Source organism: Hyperolius riggenbachi, chromosome 2 (genome assembly GCF_040937935.1).
Source record: "Hyperolius riggenbachi isolate aHypRig1 chromosome 2, aHypRig1.pri, whole genome shotgun sequence".
Taxonomy (NCBI): Eukaryota; Metazoa; Chordata; class Amphibia; order Anura; family Hyperoliidae; genus Hyperolius; species Hyperolius riggenbachi.
In genome coordinates, this window is record NC_090647.1 from 197,898,099 (window position 1) to 197,925,399 (window position 27,301).

Consider the following 27,301-nt stretch of genomic DNA (forward strand, 5'->3'; position numbering starts at 1 on the left):
GCAGCCATTAGCAATTCCTCCATTGCCGGACACCACCTACTCCACCAGTTTGCTGGATTCTGTCCCGGCAATATGAAAGGAAGGGAGGGGTTCTTCCAATAAATGTAAAATATTTTCTACTTATCGTCATGCAGCTGGAAAAAGGCTGCTATTTATTATTATAATTTAGAAAATAGATTTTATTCCTGAAATCTTGTATTAATTTGGGTCTACTTTAAGTGAATGAGTGGTGAAAATTGCTCCGGTCCTGAAGTGGCCCCTCATCACACTGCAGACCAGTAGCCCTGGGAGATGAAAGGGGTTGGACCAGGGAAATCTGTCACAAGAAGAGTCACACTCTGCATATTGCTGCAGCAGCCAGTATCTTTGGAATTGCTGTTCATCCTGAGATGCGCAGTTCCCAATAGGTAATCTATTTTTCATCATGCTTAATGTCTCTTACCCAAGGTTGTGACACGTGTATTTTTAGAAAATACGTATTAAAAGGCACTTTTATACATAAGCAGCAAAAATGACGTTTCTAGTTATTGTATACCTGGGAAAGGGAGCCATTGTTCTTAGCATGCATTTATTAAAGGGTTAATTTGTCCATTAATTTGTCCAGTTCTCAGCTAATTTACAGGCACTGTGGTCCTGATTACCATTGTTGCATTTTTAAAAATCACAATCTTTGTGTTCTGTTACCTGAAATACCTTTTTTTAACTGTTTCACATTGGCAGTGGAAGTGATCTGTAAAGCCCCAATTCAGGCTTCTATATTTCTAATGCATATTGAGCGGATATACCGTAATTTTCAGCGGTAAGGGACTGTCTCCACTAGACATGATTTCTGAAGTGCTCCCAGTTTGCTGATTGCAAGGACACTATGTTATAATGCAAATCATGGTACTGTGTTACCACTAGTGTACTCTCAAATGCACTGCGTGCTGCTTTTTATTCCGAATTTCTGCTTCCGTCTCAATCAATAATACTGAATGGGACTTCCCTGCAAAAATTACATATCAAATTCACCAGAAAAAATGCAAGTGTTTTGTAGCGGAAAGAGGCCATTGGGGTTTGTATCGCTGCACATAAACCATGTTTGAATTATTGATTTGTTATTTGCAGGCAAGGTTGGCTAAGCATTCTTACTTTGCATAAAAGAGATGCTGCTGGGCAGACAGAACAGCAGTCTAGCAGCCGTCCAAACAACTCCCTCTATCAGTACTCATGTGAGATAGTCACTCCCTGGAGGAGGCACTGGCCAGTCTTTCCCTAATAGCACGGAGCTCGTCTGACCTGAGAGTTCAATTAAAAGTGGAGAAAAATGGTTACTTGCAGAAGTCAAGGCAGGAAGATAAGAGATACATTTGGCTTTTATGAATAAAGTAAAGAGTAGGGTTGTGGGAGAGGTTAATGGCTTTATTATACACTGAGCAGGGAGGAGCTGGATAGGAAAATAAGACTTTGTTGAGCTGCACTGCTGGTCACAAAGTGATAATCTGTAAGCAAAATAGGGAGGAAGTGGGTGGGGTCAGGTGATAATGCCGTGCTGGGAGTGATTGTTGTAAACTGGATGGACCACACTCCTGACAGCTGCCTGTTTTCTGTAGAGATTTCTAGGTAACTGATTTCTTAAAAGGGAATTTCTTTGGAAAGGCTCCAATATTATAAAATATGAAAATGTTGTGAGTAATTGGATCTCACTATTCACCTTCACTAGCTTTGAAAAATCTGCAGGGTGAACCAGGGCTCGAAAGCCATCTTTCACTCAAAAGCTTTCTCCTTGATTCTATTGAGAGTAGGAAAAAAACAAATCATTTTTATGTCTTCTTGCTGTCTGTGTTCCTGTTGGGGATATTCTGCATCACTTCCAGTTCTTTGAGCCTCTTTGACTAGGGGAATTGTCAAGAACCTTTTTGACATGGACCCAGATAGTAATAAATACCTCACAAGTATATTTATACTTGCAGTTCTCATTGATCTGGTCACAATTCCTATCAGGAACCTGGAGAGAAGTGTAACATCTTCACATGTTTCAGTCCTTCCCCATTCGGTCCAAAATTAAAAGGAAAAAAAAAACTTTACATTTTTTATTGTACATTAATTCCACCTACCTGTATTTTTTTTAGGCTTTCTACAGAATGTGGAAGAATTGGATCACTTGTCTGAATGTTCTTGCTGTCTGTGCCCCCATTGGGGGTGATCAGTCTTCTGTTAAGCTTGGAGGTGTAATCTCCACAGTCAGCATGCAACACATAAGCTGACGTGAAGGAGGTACACACACCAGCACAAGCGATCAGGATATCCCCAGTTTAGTGGAGGAGAGGACTGACTCCAATAGGAGATTGTGGTGCACAGAGCCGGTGCAGATCAGAACAGCCACAAACAACACTTTCGTAATAACGTCTCAGCGCAAAGTAGCGCTGAGCGCATAAACCAGGACTGAGGAGATCAGGACAGGTAAACAGAATGAACGCTTGCTTAACTAGCCACTACTTAGTGACAGCAAGCGTCCACTACAAGACAGACTGGAATGAGGTAGCCAATGCGTTTGCAGCGATGGCGTGCCTCACAAAGACAGGACAGGATAGTCAGGAAATAGCAGGATCAAGATAGATAAACGTAACACAGATATACAATAAGTATGTTTTCCTAGCGTATTACAATTACAGCTATCAATGATGTATCAACGTAACACGAATACAAGGAAAATAACAAAATGCGCAAGTATGCGTATATATTGGCGATGAACCAATATATGACACAAGACAAGCAAAGTAACAACTTCTAGAACAAGAGCAGAACTAGGAGGACTCGCTGACCCCTTCGCAGGAGTCAGCGCAGTCCACACGGACCAGGAACGAGGTGGGGCACGAGCAGAGTAACAGACAGAATCTGAGACTATGGTAGCCCATCAAGCATTGCAGGAAGCAGTTCTTTATACTGAGGTCATCCAATGGGAGCAGACCTGCAGATTCCCACACAAGTGAATGGTAATTAATCACAGGCTGACAGCAGGAAAAGGCAGACAATGATATGCAGCCTGCAGGAAAGGGATTGCCCCTCCATTGCAGCAGACAATGTTTGTTTACCCAAAAGCACATTAAACTGTCATTAACTTCAGAGCGACTGCAGATGGAATCAGCAACTAGTTTAAGTGCAAACCAAACTATGCAAGAAAATGCATGTAATGACATCAGAACTGCTTGGGTTACAATACCACTGCAGCCAGCAGTAAACGCTGCAGACATGATCATAACATTACCCCCCCCCCCCCCTTAAAAGCGGATACCAGACGCTTTTCAAAACTGAAATTCCCAACAAAACAATCTGACTGATAATTCATGATGACCGGGACAGCCCGGCAAGACCAAATTCCAGAATCAGTCCCCACAAGACTGGACCCATCAGAACCAGAACCTACAGAACCATGCCCGTCAGCACTACAAGCCTCAGTGTGATACCCATCAGAACCACGACTTCCAGAAAAAAGCCCCCAGAAACTCTCCGAGCGATACCCACCGCCTTCCAGGGACTGTCCAAAAACGCCAAAGCCTTTGCAATGCCCACCGGAACTGTCCCTACCAACACAAAACCCACCGTTGAACCAGTCCAAGGTACCAGGACAAGTTTCCTCAGAGATCTCCCAGAACACCTGGAAGCTCCAAAGAGATCCCCACAGGTCAGAACGCCCCTTAGGCTCATATGGAGAACTATCAAGAACCCCCATGGAACCCAGGGCAACTCTAGAGTCAGGGTCACAAGGACAAACATCAAGATCAGGGCTTTTAGGGACCAGAACCATCTCCGGGCATGCAGGCCAACCGGCAACATCAGAACATGTCTCCACTAGGGAAGCGTGTGAGCACGCCAACACAGACACACTTGGGCATTCTGGCATACGAAGCACATCTGGGCACACCGGCACAAGAGAGACTTCTGGGCATGTCAAGGAACTGCGAACCTCAAAGTCAGTCAAGGTAGGACCGAAACCAGGACTGGGCAAAAAAAAATCATCATGACTAGACTTCACAGTTACTGGATTCTCACTAAAAAATGCAGGATCAGACTTAGATGTCTCTGATTCCAGCAAGGTTATTAACAAATCATGTTCAGGGGCATTTACAAGACAGGACAAATCTTCTGATGTATGCACCGAACTAGACAGGGTTCCCATAACTTCTTCTGGACTAGACAGAGACTCATCAAATAAACTGGATTGGAGCTCATGAAGGGCTGCAAAACAAGTCAGTAGTGCAGCAATCCCCACTGAACTAGGCAAAACTGAGTAACTCACTGGACAGAAAGGGGACTCTGGAACTTCTGCCACACCGGCCAGAGAACCAGAATTTTCCAGGATACAGGGCTGGGTTTCAGAAACACTCATTAACCCGGACTGAAATTCTGAGATTTCTATTATTTTTTCCAGCGAGTCAGAATTATCCATGTTACAGGGCAAGACTTTTGAAACATTCAGAGGACAGGGCTGGAGTTCCTCGGCTGTTAAAACACTGGAGAGGGACTCAGCATTGGTTAAATCAGACTGTGTACAGGGCAAGGTATCTAACACACTTGCTGACGAGGACAATATTTCAATGGCTTCTGCTTCGCTGGGCAGAAATTCATCAAGTTTTATTAGAGCAGACTGTAATTCCAAAACAGCTGCTAGACAAGTGAATATTACTGCAACACCAACTGAGGTAAGCAGTGCCTCAGACTCCTCTGCTAGAGGGTTTGAAGTATCCAAAGTACTGGGTGAAGCATAAGACTCTGCGACCACAGCTTCACTGGACAGGATCACTGAACAGTCCATATTGCAGGGCAAAACCATGGAAGCACCTGCTGGACAGCATAATGATTCTGTGACCTGAGTTTCATTGGAGAGATCTACTGCACAATTCATGGTACAGGGCAAATTTACTGAAACATTTTCTGAACACGGTAATAATTCTGCGATTTCGGATTCACATAGCAGACGCTCTGAGTTATTCACGAAGCTAGAGTGAGGCGTAGAAACAGGAAGATCAAAACACAATGTTTGCGCATCTAAATCACCATTCAATTGTGAAATTGGAAAATTCAGATGCTGGGGTTCTGAGGTTTCTGGACAGGATTGCTGGGACTCGGCAACTGATGTAGTGCATCTATTGGCATCTGCTGGATCAGACAGGAGTTGAACTTTATTAACATAGGTAATTTCTGCAGAAGTGTTTGCAGAGACAGGCAAGATTTTTCTGGTGTCTGTTTCACTGAACAAAGACTCATGAGTACTGGCTAGGCTGGACTCAGAAGTCAGCAGGACCTCTGGATTCTCTGCTGAGAAATTTGTGCAGGGCAAAGTTAAGAAAGTATCAGTGGCTTCTGTTTTACTGGGAAGTAACACTGAGTTATCCATGGTACAGGGTGGAGTTACAGGAACATTCACAAGACATGGCAGGGACTCAGTAACTGGAGAAGTGGGACAGTCTCCAATTGACAGTGTGTCTTCCCTGGTATCAACTGATTGAATCGCATAAAAATCGTCCAAAATCATTTTCCACACATCGATCAATGGAGCCACAAGGTCATACCCACACACACACCAGTTTTTATTAGGTTATAGGCAGACTTAATGCATGCATTCAATACTAATTCACTTTTTGCACTGTAAAATTGACAAAATGAACTTGCATCTTTCTTCCATTCATAGACCAGGGCTTCCATCTTTCCTTTCTCAAATGGAGGATCCCATGCATATTTAACAGCTGAGCATTCCGGCTGATCATAGTTTGCAAATGTGTTAGTGGCAGAAACATACATTGGGTTATTTAGCAGGTGATTGGCCGATTTCTTATTCCTAAGGATCTCCAATACCTGTAGCAAGTGTTGAACTGTAGTGTATGCAAATTTCCCTTGCTGCACGAATAAATTGATCTGTTCAATACTCTGTAATATATCTTCATAATCATATTCAGATAATTCATTTAAACAAGAACTTTTATTTTCCCTGGCTAGCAATGAAAGTTCATTAGTAGTTTCATAGGTCCATTTGACTCCCCTGAACGGTGACTGAATTTCATTATCTGCTACTGGCGGAGTCTCATTACAGATCTGATGCGCAGTCGCCAAGGGCAACGACTCCGCTGATTGTAACGCTTTTCTTTTGGAGCGTTTACGTTTGGCTTTAGACCCTGCTGCCTTAGCAGAAGAAAAGTTATCAGAACAATTATCTGCTTGCTGATTATTTTTGTAGGCAGTAGAAGGAGCAGCTGATTGACAAGCTGCCAGGAGCTTATCAAAAGGGCTAGGCAAATCGGTTTTGCGCAGCCAGTTATGGATCACAAACGCTAGAAATTCCAGTGGTCTCTCTTTTAAATTGGTATGATCCAAGACATCGTAGGCCCACTGAAACAATCTTCCCTTAAATAAAACATAAACTAGCTGGGGGGCCCACGTTGAAACAGGAGTAGCCTGGAGCTCGGGATTGGCCAGGAACCTGGTACATTCAGAAAAAAACTCATTTTCTGTTTCAGAATTAAGTTTCTCAAATTTCTTAAAGGAACAGGAACCATAACAAACAGTGTAATTTTTGCTGGGAACCCCCCCCCCCCCACAATGGGGATTGGTAATGGGGCTACCATAATGTTAAGCTTGGAGGTGTAATCTCCACAGTCAGCATGCAACACATAAGCTGACGTGAAGGAGGTACACACACCAGCACAAGCGATCAGGATATCCCCAGTTTAGTGAAGGAGAGGACTGACTCCAATAGGAGATTGTGGTGCACAGAGCCGGTGCAGATCCGAACAGCCACAAACAACACTTTCGTAATAACGTCTCAGCGCAAAGTAGCGCTGAGCGCATAAACCAGGACTGAGGAGATCAGGACAGGTAAACAGAATGAACGCTTGCTTAACTAGCCACTACTTAGTGACAGCAAGCGTCCACTACAAGACAGACTGGAATGAGGTAGCCAATGCGTTTGTAGAGATGGCGTGCCTCTCAAAGACAGGACAGGATAGTCAGGAAATAGCAGGATCAAGATAGATAAACGTAACACAGATAAATATACAATAAGTATGTTTTCCTAGCGTATTACAATTACAGCTATCAATGAAACTATTTGTAACGGCTGACTAACATATGTATATATCGGCAATGAACCGATATATGACATAAGCAGGAACACTGACTAGCACTGGAGCAATACAGGGAACAGGGCTCAGAAGGATTCGCTATCTCTTCGCAGAGATGAACGCAATCCACAAACGGTAACAGGACAGGATTCAGAAGGATTCGTTATCTCTTCGCAGAGATGAACGCAATCCACAAACAGGACCAGGAGCAGGATACTAGCTCAGCACGGGTGCTCACGATACGCGCAAACTACCAAAACGTGCTGGAAGGCTGACTAACTGAACACAGGAAATAAACAGTTCGTGTACGTATATATCAGCGACACTGATGTATCAACGTAACACGAATACAAGGAAAATAACAAAATGCGCAAGTATGCGTATATATTGGCGATGAACCAATATATGACACAAGACAAGCAAAGTAACAACTTCTAGAACAAGAGCAGAACTAGGAGGACTCGCTGACCCCTTCGCAGGAGTCAGCGCAGTCCACACGGACCAGGAACGAGGTGGGGCACGAGCAGAGTAACAGACAGAATCTGAGACTATGGTAGCCCATCAAGCATTGCAGGAAGCAGTTCTTTATACTGAGGTCATCCAATGGGAGCAGACCTGCAGATTCCCACACAAGTGAATGGTAATTAATCACAGGCTGACAGCAGGAAAAGGCAGACAATGATATGCAGCCTGCAGGAAAGGGATTGCCCCTCCATTGCAACAGACAATGTTTGTTTACACAAAAGCACATTAAACTGTCATTAACTTCAGAGCGACTGCAGATGGAATCAGCAACTAGTTTAAGTGCAAACCAAACTATGCAAGAAAATGCATGTAATGACATCAGAACTGCTTGGGTTACAATACCACTGCAGCCAGCAGTAAACGCTGCAGACATGATCATAACATCTTCACTTTTGTGTAGTTGCAATGATATACGGTACTTTTTACTACCAGTGTTCTCAAAATAAAGTTACATGTGTCATGTTCTTAATGCTGTTTCTGTTCATTTAGAATACATTTTCTTACTGTCACTTTGCACAGGGGGTACAGCGAGAACACAGCAATAATAATCTGGCTGAGGTTCTGATCGTTTTCTTCTACATCCAACGTTTTACAAAGGAGAATTGGCTTTTTTGTAACGTTCACTTAAACGTAACAAAAAAGCAGAGCAGTTTGTTAATGGCTTGTACAGCAATGAAGTTTCTTCTTTATTTGCCCATAAATTATAGTACCCGTATCTGTAGCAGTGAAGCCCATAAGTGATAGTACTGGTATCTGTAACAGTGATGCCCATAAGTGATAGTACTGGTATCTGTAGCAGTGATGCCCGTAAGTGATAGTCTTGGTATCTGTAGCAGTGATACCCATAAGTGATAGTACTGGTATCTGTAGCAGTGATGCCCATAAGTGATAGTACTGGTATCTGTAGCAGTGATGCCCGTAAGTGATAGTCTTGGTATCTGTAGCAGTGATACCCATAAGTGATAGTACTGGTATCTGTAGCAGTGATGCCCATAAGTGATAGTACTGGTATCTGTAGCAGTGATGCCCGTAAGTGATAGTACTGGTATCTGTAGCAGTGATGCCCGTAAGTGATAGTACCAGTATCTATAGCAGTGATGCCCATAAGGGATAGTACCAGCATCTGTAGCAGTGATGCCCGTAAGTGATAGTACTGGTATCTGTAGCAGTGATACCCATAAGTGATAGTACCAGTATCTATAGCAGTGATGCCCATAAGTGATAGTACCAGTATCTGTAGCAGTGATGCCCATAAGTGATAGTACCAGTATCTGTAGCAGTGATGCCCATAAGTGATAGTACCAGTATCTATAGCAGTGATGCCCATAAGGGATAGTACCAGCATCTGTAGCAGTGATGTCCGTAAGTGATAGTACTGGTATCTGTAGCAGTGATACCCATAAGTGATAGTACTGGTATCTGTAGCAGTGATACCCATAAGTGATAGTACTGGTATCTGTAGCAGTGATGCCCATAAGTGATAGTACTGGTATCTGTAGCAGTGATGCTCATAAGTGATAGTACTGGTATCTGTAGCAGTGATGCCCATAAGTGATAGTACTGGTATCTGTAGCAGTGATGCCCATAAGTGATAGTACTGGTATCTGTAGCAGTGATGCCTGTAAGTGATAGTCTTGGTATCTGTAGCAGTGATGCCCATAAGTGATAGTACTGGTATCTGTAGCAGTGATGCCCGTAAGTGATAGTACCAGTATCTGTAGCAGTGATGCCAATAAGTGATAGTACCAGTATCTGTAGCAGTGATGCCCATAAGTGATAGTACCAGTATCTGTAGCAGTGATCCCCTTAAGTGATAGTACTGGTATCTGTAGCAGTGATGCCCGTAAGTGATAGTACTGGTATCTGTAGCAGTGATGGCCATAAGTGATAGTACCGGTATCTGTAGCAGTGATGGCCATAAGTGATAGTACCGGTATCTGTAGCAGTGATGGCCATAAGTGATAGTACTGGTATCTGTAGCAGTGATGCCCGTAAGTGATAGTACTGGTATCTGTAGCAGTGATGCCCGTAAGTGATAGTACCAGTATCTGTAGCAGTGATGCCCGTAAGTGATAGTACTGGTATCTGTAACAGTGATGCCCATAAGTGATAGTACTGGTATCTGTAACAGTGATGCCCATAAGTGATAGTATTGGTATCTGTGACAGTGATGCCCGTAAGTGATAGTACTGGTATCTGTAACAGTGATGTCCACAGGGGCGTTTCTAGGGTCCTTAGAGATCAGGGGCACCTGTGGGCACTAGGTGGGGAGGGCAAAATGGGCGTGGCCATGAGGTGAGTGGGCGTGGCCATGGGTGGGGCCAAATGTACATGAACTTAGCAGCGGTGCAAGCTACAGATAACGGGCCTGCCCATCGAAATATTGGATGGAGCCCCCTGACCTTTATTTAGTTAATTTACAATCAGTATAGGCATAGATCAAAGATGTATATGCACATACAATTTTGATTGGTCAATCACTGACCAATTTTACCACCCCCGTGCAGTAAGTGGACCAACAGACAATGAATTTGATGAACAGAGCTAAAATTGGCTAATCAAAATTGTATGTGTGTACCAGGATTTACAGCTAATACTGTACATACTGAAAGTAGCAGGGATCAGCATACAATACAGCTGGTTTACAATCAGTAAAGGCACAGAGTAACACCTTACACTGTACACACTGGAGGTAGATCAGCACACAGTGCAGGCACTAGAGAACAGCGTATACTGTAGGCAGCAGAATTCATCACACTGCAGCTAGCGTGCCAAATATATGAGGATCACGTTGTGCGGTGCGCTTATCGCGCCGCCCCGAAAAATGGGTGGGCCATGGACTAGAATGTAGGTGTGGTAACGGGTGGAGACAAATTTACATGAACCTAGCAATGGTGGGACATTAGATTAGGACAGTGGTGGCGAACCTTTTGGAGGCCGAGTGCCCAAACTGCAACCCAAAAGTCACTTATCTATCGCAAAGTGGCAACAGCAATTTAAACTAAATACTGTACAAACGTTTTAACTCATACATGAACATTATGGAAAATCCAAGTTGAAAATTAACTGTGAAGATAAACAATTTCATCCATCCTACTCCTGAAAAACGTATTCAATTTTTTTTAGAACCTCCCAGTTTTATTTTCTGTTTTAAAAAGCTAAAAAAAAGGAGGTTTAATGCTATTGTCTCATATGATAAGGATTCAGCTTTTCCCATAGTCTCGCAGTTAGCAATCATGTGACCCCCAACAAGACACATTCAGCAATCATGAGGCCCCCGACATGACAAATTCAGCAATCGTGAGGCCCCCAACATGACAAATTCAGCAATCGTGAGGCCCCCAACAAGGCAAATTCAGCAATCATGAGGCCTCCAACAAATCATGAGGCTCCCAACAAGACAAATTCAGCAGTCATGAGGCACATAAATAGACAGCATTTCACATAAATAGGCAGAATGCCCCCTTAATATGGTAGCCCCCCAGGTTAGGTAGTGAGTGACAGAGACCCCCAGGTTAGCTAGTGAGTGACAGGTGCCCCCCAGGTTAGCTAGTGAGTGACAGGTGCCCCCCAGGTTAGGTAGTGAGTGACAGGGACCCCAGTTAGTGAGTGACAGGGACCCCCAGGTTAGATAGTGAGTGACAGGGACCCCAGTTAGTGAGTGACAGGTAACCCCAGGTTAGATAGTGAGTGACAGGGACCCCAGTTAGTGAGTGACAGGGACCCCAGTTAGTGAGTGACAGGGACCCCAGTTAGCGAGTGACAGGGACCCCCGTTAGATAGTGAGTGACAGGGACCCCCGTTAGATAGTGAGTGACAGGGACTCCCGTTAGGTAGTGAGTGACAGGGACCCCTGTTAGGTAGTGAGTGACAGGCGCCTGCAGTTAGGTAGTGAGTGACAGGGCCCCCGTTAGGTAGTGAGTGACAGGGACCCCCGTTAGGTAGTGAGTGACAGGGACCCCCGTTAGGTAGTGAGTGACAGGGACCCTGTTAGATAGTGAGTGACAGGGACCCTGTTAGATAGTGAGTGACAGGGACCCCCGTTAGATAGTGAGTGACAGGCACCCCCGTTAGTGAGTGACAGGCACCCCCGTTAGATAGTGAGTGACAGGGACGCTCGTTAGATAGTGAGTGACAGGGACCCCCGTTAGGTAGTTAGTGACAGGGACCCCGTTAGATAGTGACGGTCCCCCGTTAGATAGTGAGTGACAGGCGCCCCCCGTTAGTGAGTGACAGGGACCCCCGTTAGATAGTAAGTGACAGGCGCCCCCCGTTAGGTAGTTAGTGACAGGGACCCCTTTAGATAGTGAGTGACAGGGACCCCCATTAGTAAGTGACAGGGACCCCCGTTAGTGAGTGACAGGGTCCCCGTTAGATAGTGAGTGACGGACCCCCGTTAGATATTGAGTGACAGACGCCCCCCGTTAGGTAGTTAGTGACCGGGACCCCCCTCACCTCTCAGCCTGCAGACCTCGATCAACGTGCGACCCAACCAGATAGAGCGGGCGCCAGACGCACCACGCTGAATATGCGGAAGTGATGTCACTTCCGCATATCAGCGGTGTACGCTAGGTCCTAGTGCCTGCTCCATCTGGTCGCCGCTGATCGAGGTCTGACGCTCTGGCCGCGGGGATAGCCCGGGGGGGGGGGGAGCAGCGGCGGCCAGGAGGGGACAGCGGGCAGTGCCGGGCACCCCTGGGGAAGAGATCCGGGGCACCCTAGGACAGATTGGGGGCACGTGCCCCCCAAAATTGGGCTAGCGACGCCCCTGGATGCCCGTAAGTGATAGTACTGGTATCTGTAACAGTGATGCCCGTAAGTGATAGTACTGGTATCTGTAGCAGTGATGCCCATAAGTGATAGTACCAGTATCTGTAGCAGTGATGCCCGTAAGTGATAGTACTGGTATCTGTAGCAGTGATGCCCATAAGTGATAGTACCAGTATCTGTAGCAGTGATGCCCATAAGTGATAGTACCGGTATCTGTAGCAGTGATGCCCTTAAGTGATAGTACTGGTATCTGTAGCAGTGATGCCCATAAGTGATAGTACCAGTATCTGTAGCAGTGATGCCCATAAGTGATAGTACCAGTATCTGTAGCAGTGATGCCCATAAGTGATAGTACCGGTATCTGTAGCAGTGATGCCCTTAAGTGATAGTACTGGTATCTGTAGCAGTGATGCCCATAAGTGATAGTACCAGTATCTGTAGCAGTGATGCCCATAAGTGATAGTACCAGTATCTGTAGCAGTGATGCCCATAAGTGATAGTACCGGTATCTGTAGCAGTGATGCCCATAAGTGATAGTACTGGTATCTGTAGCAGTGATGCCCATAAGTGATAGTACCGGTATCTGTAGCAGTGATGCCCATAAGTGATAGTACTGGTATCTGTAGCAGTGATGCCCATAAGTGATAGTACCAGTATCTGTAGCAGTGATGCCCATAAGTGATAGTACTGGTATCTGTAGCAGTGATGCCCATAAGTGATAGTACCGGTATCTGTAGCAGTGATGCCCATAAGTGATAGTACCAGTATCTGTAGCAGTGATGCCCATAAGTGATAGTACCAGTATCTGTAGCAGTGATGCCAATAAGTGATAGTACTGGTATCTAAGCAGTGATGCCCATAAGTGACAGTACCAGTATCTGTAGCAGTGATGCCCATAAGTGAAAGTACTAGTATCTGTAGCAGTGATGCCCATAAGTCATAGTACTGGTATCTAAGCAGTGATGCCCATAAGTGACAGTACCAGTATCTGTAGCAGTGATGCCCATAAGTGATAGTACCAGAATCTATAGCAGTGATGCCCATAAGTGATAGTACCAGTATCTATAGCAGTGATGCCCATAAGGGATAGTACCAGCATCTGTAGCAGTGATGCCCGTAAGTGATAGTACCAGTATCTGTAGCAGTGAAGCCCATAAGTGATAGTACTGGTATCTGTAGCAGTGATGCCCATAAGTGATAGTACTGGTATCTGTAGCAGTGATACCCATAAGTGATAGTACTGGTATCTGTAGCAGTGATGCCCGTAAGTGATAGTCTTGGTATCTGTAGCAGTGATACCCATAAGTGATAGTACTGGTATCTGTAGCAGTGATGCCCATAAGTGATAGTACTGGTATCTGTAGCAGTGATGCCCATAAGTGATAGTACTGGTATCTGTAGCAGTGATGCCTGTAAGTGATAGTCTTGGTATCTGTAGCAGTGATGCCCATAAGTGATAGTACTAGTATCTATAGCAGTGATGCCCATAAGTGATAGTACCAGTATCTGTAGCAGTGATGCCCATAAGTGATAGTACCAGTATCTATAGCAGTGATGCCCGTAAGTGATAGTACTGGTATCTGTAGCAGTGATGCCCATAAGTGATAGTACCAGTATCTGTAGCAGTGATGCCCATAAGTGATAGTACTGGTATCTGTAGCAGTGATGCCCGTAAGTGATGGTACTGGTATCTGTAGCAGTGATGCCCGTAAGTGATAGTCTTGGTATCTGTAGCAGTGATGCCCGTAAGTGATGGTACTGGTATCTGTAGCAGTGATGCCCGTAAGTGATAGTACTGGTATCTGTAGCAGTGATGCCCGTAAGTGATAGTCTTGGTATCTGTAGCAGTGATGCCCGTAAGTGATAGTCTTGGTATCTGTAGCAGTGATGCCCGTAAGTGATAGTCTTGGTATCTGTAGCAGTGATGCCCGTAAGTGATAGTCTTGGTATCTGTAGCAGCGATACCCATAAGTGATAGTACTGGTATCTGTAGCAGTGATACCCATAAGTGATAGTACTGGTATCTGTAGCAGTGATGCCCATAAGTGATAGTACCAGTATCTGTAGCAGTGATGGCCATAAGTGATAATACTGGTATCTGTAGCAGTGACGCCCGTAAGTGATAGCACTGGTATCTGTAACAGTGATGCCCGTAAGTGATAGTACTGGTATCTGTAGCAGTTATGCCCATAAGTGATAGTACCAGTATCTGTAGCAGTGATGGCCATAAGTGATAGTACTGGTATCTGTAGCAGTGATACCCATAAGTGATAGTACTGGTATCTGTAGCAGTGATACCCATAAGTGATAGTACTGGTATCTGTAGCAGTGATGCCCATAAGTGATAGTACCAGTATCTGTAGCAGTGACGCCCATAAGTGATAATACTGGTATCTGTAACAGTGATGCCCATAAGTAATAGTACTGGTATCTGTAGCAGTGATGGCCATAAGTGATAATCCTGGTATCTGTAGCAGTGATGCCCATTATTATTAATTGTATTTATTGTAAGCGCCAACATATTACACAGCGCTGATGCCTATAAGTGATAGTACTGGTATCTGTAGGATACATCAGCTAAATTCACTTTTTATGTTTTCTCTTCTGCAGATAAAGCTCCACTCTCCAAGGCCCTCCTGCTCATCCCTGGTGCTCTCTCCGTGTTACTGGCACTCGTGTTTCAGCAGCAGCAAGCATTCTTTGTGTATAATGTGAAAGCAGTAATAGAGAGTTTTCATGTAAGTCTGCCTTCCTGGGATGGGTTTGTGTTCATTACTGTTGATTTCTGACTGCCATAAAGCAAACGATTGTTTTGCAGCGCTGTTATTGATGAATGTTAATGAAGACTAAATGTTTTGAAGCTGCTGCAAGGCGAGTTTAAGCTTGCCATCAGGTCAATAGAGGGCAGACCAATACTTACCTGTCTTTTTACTGTTGGCTTACTAGGGGACAGTGGTGCATCTATTGAGATGGATCTTTGGCCTTACACCTTAACACATCTGTTATACTCATTTATTAGCTAGCTTGGTCTGAGGCATTGGTACCCACATACTGGGTTGTCTCAGTGGAGCTTCCAGGGGAGGAGTGTGATTGCTGTACACTAATGGCCCATACTCACGGGCGGCAAAAGTGGCGCGTCGCCAGCACACATGAGCGTGTGGGCGACAGGCCGGCGACAGCTCCTCGCCAGGTCCCTCCGCGTACACGCGGAAGAGGGACCAGCGGCGCGACGGAAGATGTCGCCGACGTTCCTCCTCCCCCCGCCGGAAGCTCTGCATACCTCAATGGAGGTTGCTGTCGCTAGTCCGCGTACTCACGCGGACTAGCGACAGCTGCGGCGGAGTTGCGGCGGCGACTGTCGCCAGGCGATTGAACATTTCAATCGCCTGGCGACATCAGCGACGGGCGACAGTTCGGGGTGCGCGCCCGTTCAACGGCCCATACTCACGGGCAACCTGTCGCTGCAACACGCGCGCCCCGCGTGTTGCGGCGACAATTGTAGCCCGTGAGTATGGGCCATTAGGGAATGCTGCCTTTTCTACCCCAGATGTCCTGATCACAGTGTTGACGTAATGGAGTAATGAGTGTTATTTTAACACTTGGATTTGGGTGTTTATTGGCTGGTGCTTTTAGGTCAAATAGAAAAACGATGAGTTCTCTACTTGGATTTTAGCAAATTGCTTATTTATTTAAAGCATTGTTCTTCAATAGAGGCTCAATGTTTCAGTGCTGACAGACCTTTGTCCAGTGCTAACACACCACCTCAGTGAACAGGTATAAATACTTTCAGTGAATTAGAAAAAAACACACCCCTAGTTGCCATTACAGAGAACTGGCCATCAGCCACATAAAAGGGAAATGGTAAATTCAGCGCTGCCATCAGAATTTTCTGGGCCCCATACTTGGCAAATCTACAGGGCCCCCCTCACGCCAAATAACAATCTGATAGGTAGATTATAGCTGCAGACTAAGTGATAGGCAGATTGTGTGGGGGTGGAGCCACAGTATGTGGGGTAGAGTCAAAGTAGCTTGCCTGTTGCCCATAACACACTCCCCCCTGCATTGATGTGTGTTCGCCAATCACGCAGCAGGGAAGAGGGAGATGACCACACAACTCCTGTTATGTCACTGTGTAATAATTGCCAGCAGAGACTCGAGTGGCACTGCCACTGTTTGGGCCCCATACCCTTCCTGGGCCCCATACTACTGTCACTCTTGTGCCCCCTTGATGGCTGCCCTGTGTAAATTTACAAATAGAATCTCAGATTTAAGTCCTTGTTAAGACCATTGGCAACAATTGCATTTACTGTAAGTTATCAATCCAATTACTTTCACTTCTCAAAATGGTGGTATGGGGGTCAATTCCTTCACCCGAAGTCTGTGTTATGATTCTATTTATTGCATGTGATGAGGTACAAATGGTTAAAAGCAGAAAAAAAGTCCTATGCGCAATGCCACACACTCTCCAATTCTATTCAATCTAAATTGCTACCGATTTTAATTGATACTCCATCCTCAATCTTCCTTAAAATATAATCTGTGTTGATCAGCGCAGAAAAACAATCTTCATTATCCACCACCACACCAATAAAAAACGCACTCACCAGCTCCTCTGATCATACAAAATGATCATATACGCTCAGTCAAACAAACCCCTTTCTTTCCGATCGATAATGGCTTGCTTCCTCCTCCTCTTCACAAGTTCATTAGCAACATAAAACATATAAAAATGCTCCACATGGCGTAATCCAATTTCAATGAATTTATTCCTCTTTAAAAATTATATAAAAACACACTCACATGTTCACCATGTATGTCTATGACAGGCATACAGGTAAGCACAGATTTGGAAGGCAGTGGACTGAAGACGGCTGTTCGCTCCACGCAATACCGCCATCCCGCCGTTGTCTGCAAGCACCTCCTCCTCGCTGGCTCCCCTGTAGCTCCTCCCCGACCGGTTTTGTCCACGTGACTTTCTCAAGGGGTTCAAAGGTCACTGGCTGTGCGACGTAACTTTATCGATCAGAAAGAAAGGGATTTGTTTGACTGAGCGCATATGATCATTTTGTATGATCAGAGGAGCTGGTGAGTGCGTTTTTTATCGGTGTGGTGGTGGATAATGAAGATTGTTTTTCTGCGCTGATCAACACAGATTATATTTTGAGGTATAAATGGCTAACAATACTTACTGTTTGTTCTTGTGGAAGGAATCAACTTGAAAAGGCAGCTATATTCTCCAAAACCTCACCAGTACTGTTCCATCTGCTATGTATTAAAACTGCTCTCTGCTGCTTTTGCTGCAGGCATCAGTAAGGCGGGAACCACACTTGCCCATATCATGCTACACTATGGGAAATGCACACTTCCACACTTAGTCAATGGGCCGCTTTAGAATCAGTATTTTTTCTTTTCTTGCTTTCATCCATGTTCTTTTGTGTTTTTTTTTTTTTTCCCTCAGTTAAAGCGGTATGAAACCCAGCATTGCTTCTCTGCTCTAAAATATTTCTTACAGCATATAATTTACTACCACATTTTTCTTTTTAAGAACAGCATTCAAACAGTAAAACACAGGACTTACTTATTCAATAGAAAGCTCCTTGCAGTGAGATCCACATTTATTCAAAGAGGTGATAACATTATCTTGCGCTTTCTTAATTGTAGCAAGAGAGGTATGTAAACATTCACTGGCAATTGTGAAACTCCTTTAGCCTGTCTAGATCAGCAGACAGCTCAAGAAAATTCACTGGGTACATTACAATAAATAAATACTGTAGCTATGAATAAAATGCAATGGCAGCTTTCAGAGCAAATAAACTTTGGAAACTTGTAATTTCTGAATGAATAATAATATTTGTGCACACAAGCAAATATGCTATACTGTATGGGTTACAAAAAGTAGGAAAACACATTTTTATTGAATATTATGTCAGTTTAAAAGAAACCTAAACCCTCCAAAAATGAGTTTCACTTACCTGGGCATATACCAGCCCCCCATGCAGCCATCCTGTGCCCTTGCACTCATGGCTCTTCCGGTCCCCCGCTGCCAGCTAGTTTCATTTTTGCCAACTGGGAGTCGTCCGGCCGCCATGCGTACCTTTTTACGCATTCCCGCTGGTGCAGGAAGCTATTGCGGACATCAACACGTACATTTTTACGCGTTACGGGTGTAATGCATAAAATTTTACGCACTACACCCGTAACACGTAAAATGTATTTGTTAATGTCCGCGATAACTTCCTGCACCAGCGGAAATGCGTAAAAAGGTACACATGGCGGCCGGCCGACTCCCAGTTGGCAAAAACGAAACTAGCTGGCAGCAGAGGACCGGAGGAGCCATGAGTGACTGCGAGGACACAGGATGGCTGCAGGGGGCTGGTAGATGCCCCAGGTAAGTGAAACTCATTTTTTTTCGGTTTAGGTTTACTTTAATACCGCTTTTGAAAAAAAAATGGCCAGCTTTCTGCTTTTCTGCACATTACACATGTGTATCTAATTCTTTTGTATTTTGCTACTTACAACAAAAAAGTGTGCACAGAAACTGTGATTGAAAATGTATTCACAGTACAACAGAAAAAATGAAACCCTAGCCATGATGTGGGACTTGCAAGTGTGTTTCTTGCCTCAGTGCACAAGTCATAGCATGATTTTTGACATTCAATGTTACACCTTACAGATAATTTCAGTGAGTCCTTTTCTTGCTTTAGATATGGAGACTATTCTCTGGGAGAATCATTTGTCTGGATCTGAAGGATACATTTTGTAGTAGTTTACTCATATACAATTTTAGAACCTTAGAGAGACGCTTTGGAACTCGAAAATTTACGGTAAGACATTCGTAATGTGAAAAAATTATAAATATTCCTACACTATCAGTGATTATTTCAAATACATTCTTTGTTGTGCTGCCTTTAGCTTCATTGCATTAAAGAGACACTGAAGCCTCCATAAAACTCATTTTTTATTGCAGATTAATGTTTAGCATGCATGTCCTTCCTAAAACGCCACATCTCCGAGGCTGATCTCACAATTAAAACACTCGAAATCTCCGGGGGGAGATTTGGGCAGCCCTTCCTAGTAGAGGCAGAGCTTTGGGCAGTAGCTCTGCCTCTACTCCCGTCTATCTGCACTGATCGCCGCCTCTCCCCACCCCTCTCCGTCTTCTTTCACTGAGAGGGGCAGGAAGGGGCGGCAATCAGCGCAGATTGACGCGCATGGAGGCAGAGCTACAGCCTAAAGCTCTGCCTCCCCAGGCAGCAAAATCCATGACCAGGATAGTCGTGGATTTTTGCCCCGGGAGTTTGGGTGTTTTAATTGCGAGATCAGCCTTGGGGATGCAGCGTTTTAGGAAGGGCATTCATGCTAAACATTAATCTGCAATAAATCTGAGTTTTCTGGAGGCTTCAGTGTCTCTTTAAGACTGGTTTGATTGGTAAAAAAGTAATGTTCAGTAATTTACATTATGCAGTAAAAAAAACATGTTTTGCATATTCACCAAGATTTTTACACGTGGTATTAGTTTAGTAATATTTTTTTTTAGATATTTATTGATCACATATTGCAGTGCAAAGAATTGCATTGTTTAATGTATAGAATATACATTATACCGGATGTAGCGTTTAAGAAACAGTCCAAAAATAATCCAAATATAGGCATCAATTTCAAATATAAAAAAACATACCTGGTGTTGCTGTCAGTTCTGGGCTTGGAACTCGAGCCTGTACTGCAGAACGGTAGAAATCTCAACACTTCACATTGCAAAGCAAATACTGCAGTGTCAGATCTCAAAATACTAATGAGAGTAATAGATCAAAATGCAAACCAAACAGAAACAAAACTGAGCTGGCCACTCCCCCAACACCAATCACTCTACCAATATACATGGCATTACTTTACAGTCAGTCTCCACCCCCAGTCTCCCCCATAAAGTGCCACATCATCAACTTTACTCAGCTGTTAATGGAGAATTCACCCAGCTATTCCATACAGCTAAAAAAGTTTTGGGGCATTCACCATTTCTCTGCTGTGCTTCATCACTTCTATAACCTTTTGAATGGCTTTTTGTTATTTATTGACCGCTTCAGGCTGGAGGTAAAATACTGAAAATCTCCATTATTTTACCACATGCTTGCAAGTTGGTAATTTACCTCATCAGTCCATAATTGTAGTTTTTCATGCGGTAACTGTCTTGGTAAAGGTCTGGGCCAACTTACTGGCATTGGGGACTTTTATCTCCGACTAGAGGCTCCCTTTTGGGGCAGCCGACCCTGACCAGTGGGCAACCACGTGGTAAGTCAGGGTCCTCCAATCCTTTGGGTGTCGGAGGACCCCAAACGCCCCATGTGCTGAAGGCAAAGGGGGAGGTTCCCCTCGATGGAACAAGGGAAAGGACCCCGTTTTGGTGGGGCCCGGAACTGCCCATGCACGTTTTTGTGGGGTGTTTATGCATCTCCACTTTTTTGCGTGCATGGGCAATTCAGCCTTGCTTACTCTGGGCTCCTGTTGTTCGCAAAAGGAGCTAAAAAAGCTACACAACTGTCTTAGTACCGTAAATTGATCTTTTACAACATTTTCAGTAAAAAGTTTATTTCTGCTTTACTGCATGTGGTAATGCTTTGTGAATTGAACCCAATGTTGCATTAAATCGAAGTACAAATGAGATAATATGGTTGTGCAAGGCATAATCAAGCTATAATCAAAATTGTGCCCAGTTTTTGTGTGGGAGGTGATAGAATGATTAAATAATTTGACATCTTTGCATATTACCTGCTTTTCTGCAATTATAAAATTAAGTTTCCAAAAACCTACTTTTTAAAAATATAATACAAGCTACAGTTGGTAAGACATTTTGATGATTAGCAGCTGGTGGAGTTGTATGGGAGCTGTCAGAGGTGAAGTCATTGTTAGACACTAGACATCACAGAGGGAGGCTGCTTTTAAGACACAATTTCCTTTGAAGTACAGCAAGGAGATCCCGTTTATATACCTTCCCTGTGTGAACTGGTGGCGAGCCTTTTATCACCTGCTCCAACGTTACTGGAAGAAGGTGCTGGAATTATGGAGAACAGGCAGGATTTGAGATTTCCACTCGCACATTTAAATGAACTGACTTCTTATAGTGCATGTGTGTCAGGATTGTTTTATGTATTCTGCCAGCCAGCGGCTTGTCCGTGAAGACCTTTCTACTGATAATCACAGCGCTTTGCAGTCAGGAAGTCATCCAAATGCATACGCTCCAAAAATCGTATCGGAACGCATGCAGTGGAAAAGTTACATACATGTACACATAAACACTACAATGTATTAATACCCAGCCTGAACATAAATAGTATTTAGGCGTTTATTTCATCAATGAAATGATTGAATGACTCGAAAATTCTTGTACTTGCACATGAGGAAAAATAGTACACAGGACTCGAAAGTCTACAACTTCTGTACAAAAGAGTACTGGTTGGGAAAGAATACACCCAAACTCAGAAAGATGTACACCTTACAAATCCTACAGCGTCAGTCACACCTAGTCATCGGTAATTATGGTACCTGAGTGTACACTAAGGCCCCATTTCTTCAAGGATATTAAATGTCGCATGCTTTTTCAGTAGGCAAATTTTGTGTTAACGTATGTGAATTTTCGGATGCATCTAACCTAATTGACAATGGACATGACATGGGAAACAGATGCAGGGAGTGAAAATCTACAGCAAGCTGTTCGAATTTTTTTCCGGCCCACAAATGCATTCAATGAAAATTATTCCATTAAAATTGCATTGCTGTCAGTACCAATGTAAATTCGCATTCAGTGGAAATTGGGCCCTTTATAAATCCTGCTTGTACTCCTGTCATAAACGATGAGAAAATGTCATCAGTAATAGCCCGCACAGAAAACAACCACTGTTGATGAATATGACACACTTTTACAGTATATTCTGGTGTATAAGACTACTTTTTAACCCTTGAAAATCTTCTGAAAAAGTTAGGGGTTGTCTTGCAAACCGGGTATCATTTATGCCGGGTGATATGCCCATCCTGTTACCGACTCTCAGGTCTCGCTGCTGAGGACTGTAGTGAAGGTCGAGGTGCGAGATCTGAGAGGCAGAGAAGGAGGTAAATAGGGTACAAGGGTGGGCCATAAGGATGAAAGAGGGGCGTTTTATGGGCACAGCGCAATCTATTATTCCATACTGCACTAATAAACAGGGAGAACCGACCAATCTGCTTAGGGAGAGGGAGAGTTGACCAATCCAACCAGTCAATCGCCTATATACTGTTATACACCGGGTACCACATACAGTACAGCACCAGTATCTGTATATACATAGCAGAAGTATATGATTTTTTTTTTTTTTTTTGTGTGCGTTGGAAGAGGGGTAGTCTTATACAGAGAGTATATCCCAAACTCTATATTTTAATTGGAAAAGTTGGGGGGTTGTCTTATACGCCCAGTCGTCTTATATGCCAGAAAATTTGGTACCTTACTGATAAAATTTCACTGTGATCACAATTAAAGGCCAATCAGATTTTGTACTGTTGTATAGAGTCACTGTAAGATGCAGCTCCAGACCTCTTTTTTTTTTTTTTGTTTAGGCTGTGTTGTATTATTAAGTCTGCTGCTTTTTGGCAGCAACCCGGAGGGAAGTCTCTCCAGTGCATGCACAGACAGCAGTAAAACCACTTCGATTCAGACTATTCCTGAAGCTATCAGAAGTTAAAGTGACACTGAAGTGAAAAAAACCCTTATGATATAATGAATTGGATGTGTAGTACAGATAATTCATAGAACATTAGTAGCAAAGAAAAGTCTCCTAATTTTATTTTCAGTTATATAGCTTTTTTTTTATTTTTTATTATAGCATTGCATCATTCTGTCATATTTGCTATTTACAAACCACACTCTGTATTTTAAATTGTGAAACATAGCATAGCTAATTACCCTTCGAACGTCCCTGCAGTAAAAGCCTTTCTGAAGCTGTCTCTCACTGTTTCATTGATGTATAAGTGCTAAACAATCCGGCACTAATTATACATGTAAAAGTTTTGAAAGGAAAACATAGATCCCTATTAACTGAGCTCATGCTCACATGCAGTCAGCCTGAAACACGCACGCACGCAAGCGCGCGCGCACACACACACACACACACACACACACACACACACACACACACACACACACACACACACACACACACACACACACACACACACACACACACACACACACACACACACACACACACACACACACACACACACACTCCTCCATACTCCTCCATACTCAGCCATACCTCCATACTCAGCCATACCTCCATACTCAGCCATACCTCCATACTCAGCGACAGCCTAGGACCGTGATCTGCAAACTTGGCTCTCCAGCTGTTAAGGAACTACAAGTCCCACAATGCGTTGCAGGAGTCTGACAGCCACAGTCATGATTCATAAAGGAAAATGCATGGTGGGACTTGTAGTTCCTTAACAGCTGGAGAGCCGAGTTTGCAGATCACTGGCATAGGGAATGGTGCAGCTTGAAAGGAAAACATAGATCCCTATCAACTGACAGCTATCTGTTCATGTCAGGTATGTGTGTTTTTGTTTTTCACAAAAACTTTGTTTTTTGAAATGCATATAAAACCGTGCCTCAGCATAGGCTTGAAATAATAAAGTTTTGGTTTGTGTCCCCCTCAACACATTTAGATAGAGGAAACTTTCCATGTGCAGTAGTGTGGAAATAATTAGTTTATAGGTGTAACAAGCCTGACCTCAGTGTTGTGTATTTCATGCTAGTCAGTTTCCTTAGTTTTGCATTTTAACATTTTCTTGTGTCTTTATCTCTTACTGCAGTCTTATTTATTAGGGTCCTGGATGCTCTCTGCTATTTTTGACATCCTTGTTGTGGAAGCTGCTCAGGCTGGGACTGGTGTGACGCTCAGCACATTGCCATCAGGATTGTAAGTGTTCTTCTCTTGTTGTTAGTTTTTTTAGAAAAGGGAACCATTCTGTGAGAACTAAGCAGGTCTGAACTTTTGGGAGGTCTGTATTTACCACAACGCATTGCAGGGCTGTGGTTATGTTCACTCTGCACTACAGCTAAACCACAGGCTGAAACTCCTACACGTGCAACACGTACGTTTCCTCAGTATACTCTGTATTTATCTGCACACAAGCTTCATAGCGGAGAGCCTTCATACTTTGTAAATACTATAGCTGTTATTAATGTCTGATACATTTGCAATCTAAACATTAGTGTTATGTTCATTCACTTGATTGTGTATCTGTAGTAAAATCTGTAGCTTTACCTTCCATGCAGAGGCATAACTATAGGGGAGTATCCCATGCAGCCTCAGAGGGGTCCAGTGCTGTTAGGGGGCACCAACTACTACTTCACTTCCTCCAATAAAGGGGTCCATCCTTAAGATCTTGTGTTTTTGTTGCTGCACTTGTTATGGGTGTAAAGATTATGATGTCCACACTTGTTTTATGACACTTGAAAGATTGGCCCCCCGGCTCTGAGGGTCTCCAGCAGTAGGCAAGGAAAAGGGTGTGATGACTGGGGGGCCCCATTTGCCGGGGCGGGCATGATTTGTAGTTACACCCGTCCGTTTTATGTAAATATGAACTATACAAATAAAACATGCATGTGTCTCCTTAAACTACCCAAGGGATCAAGGTTTTCTCAAGACTTTTCCCGCCTCATTCTGTACTAGTGTCACCCTATGTAGTATCCTGTCAGCACCTAGCAAGCAGAGTTGCACATGTAGTACAGAGCTGTGATAAAGTATTCGCCCCTGGCCTTGTTTTCCCCCTTTTGTTGCATACTGTTCATATAGAATGGTTTACAAACTTAAAAAGAAAATATAAAGCAATGCCAGGTAATTGAAACTGAGCATATCATGATGTGAGGATACTTACAGGGAAAATGACATGCCTAAACTTTCACTAAGTCCAAGCATAAGAACAGATTAATAAGTCAAAGTGGTAGTTGAGAGTATGGTAATCTGAGTTTATTTCATTAACCAGTTCTAGCTACAGCATATCTGTCATTTTTGGAGCCACTGTAAGCTCCAGGATGTTGATATCCTGCAGCTGCACTAATGAGCACAGCACTTATGCTAGCATGCGCCTTTCGGTCTCCTCACCCTAACTACACTATCCCCACCTTCACCCCTCTTTCTCCATGAGATCGGCAGCTGCAAGTGATGCCATGGTAATTATCTCTCACCTCTCCTCGTTCCACCTATGATTGCGGCTCCCCTCCATGCAGCACAGCAGCCAGCTTCCTACTGCCACAAGTACTGGGTCCCAGCTTGACATCATCAAGCTGGAGTCCAGACCATGGGGCAGTACCAGGCTGGCTGGAGTTCAGGCATGGGGGCACTGCTTGACACTAGAACTAGGGGAGGTGAATTATACTTTCCCAACAAGCTTTCTGTTGCTCATCTCTGCATATGGTGAGGAGGGAGGACCACTGGCCCATCAGGGAAACATATGGAAGACATCTAGACTACCAGGGAAACATATGAGGGACCACTAGACTACCAGGGAAACATATGGGGAGCTACTAGAGTTCCAGTAGAATGTATGGGGGACCATTCGACCACCAGGGAAGCATTTGGGGAGACTTACAAAGAAGCGTATAAGGTAGTCCAGAAGGAAAGTATATAGGTGTTGACTAGACCACCAGGAAAACGTATGCAGGATTATTAGACTACCAGAGAGATATGTATAAGAGAGGTGGACCACAGGTCAAATGGGAAAATATAATAGAATAAAACATAATGCGAATGCAGTGAAAACTATTTCAATAAAATATACTGTTTAACCATGTCCACTTTTAAGACTGCACCATCTGCATAAGAGTATTGTTAATCAACCTTCCCCAGTAACCTTTTCTCTTTAATTTATACTATTAAAAATACTTTTATTTTCTCGGTTCAAGGTGAAAAGTACACACTGTAGTAAACACCCACCTTTTTTCAGAATTAAATGTCATCAACAGGGCCGGATTTGTACTTTTTTTCACCCAAGGCCCACTGTTACCAACCGCCCCCCAACATTATCACCATCTCCCTCTGAAAAATCGCCAGTCGCGGGGTACTGTGGGTGCACTGCCAAGGCTGCACACTTCCTTGATCGTGCACCACTGGCTGGCAGCATTCTTCTCATGTGCAGAATGCTCCTGTCCATGGAAGCACAACTGAGGAGGTGCATGGCCAGGGCTGCACATGCGCAGTAGTTCACAACTGGTCTAGTGGGCAAGCTTTTGGATAGGGACAGCGGCACAATGTAACAGATAAAGAGAAACCAAGGGACCCGTAAGGCTACGAGGGAATTGAAGAAGCCTCAGGTTAGTAAAATAGAACTTTTCTCCCGTCTCAGGTAAACTTTAAAGCAGTGGTCCTCAAACTAAGGCCCGCGGGCCGAATGTGGCCCCCTGAGGCTTTTTTACCGGCCCCCCACACAGAAAATGAAAAAAAAAACAAGTATGTTGACCCGGCCCTCGACCCAAAACATTTGGAGACCCCTGCTTTAAAGGAAACCTGAGATAAACTATATGGTATTATACTTATCTGGGGCTTCCTCCAGCCACCCTGAATCCATCTGCTTTATCACCATCGGCCTGATCCCCTCCAATCTCCCGCAGTGGAATCTGTAATCCAGCCCAGTCTTGCACCACTGCACATGTGTGGTCCCAGGCTGGCCCCATACACGCTTCAATCGAAATCCCATGGCTGGGAGAGTTCTGCGCAAATAATGTTGCAGTCTTAGCAAATTGCCTATGTGCAGAACATTCCCAGCTATGGGAGTGTGTTTGGCCGCATTGAATGGTCAGTTGGGGAATTTACAGTGCCAAACTGCGAAAGTACAGCGATAAAGCAGATGGAGTACAGGGGGCTGGAGAAAGCACATATAGGGCCGTA

General features: G+C 44.0%; 1 protein-coding gene across 1 annotated transcript in view; it reads left to right on the forward strand.

Moving 5' to 3' along the window:
* Positions 1 to 27,301, forward strand: part of UBAC2 (UBA domain containing 2) — a 199,669-nt gene that overhangs the window by 19,497 nt on the left and 152,871 nt on the right. The window contains exons 3-5 of the mRNA XM_068267976.1: positions 15,003 to 15,130; positions 19,097 to 19,216; positions 24,225 to 24,331. Of these exons, the coding sequence (XP_068124077.1) occupies positions 15,003 to 15,130; positions 19,097 to 19,216; positions 24,225 to 24,331 (355 nt within the window). The remainder of the gene's footprint in view (positions 1 to 15,002; positions 15,131 to 19,096; positions 19,217 to 24,224; positions 24,332 to 27,301) is intronic.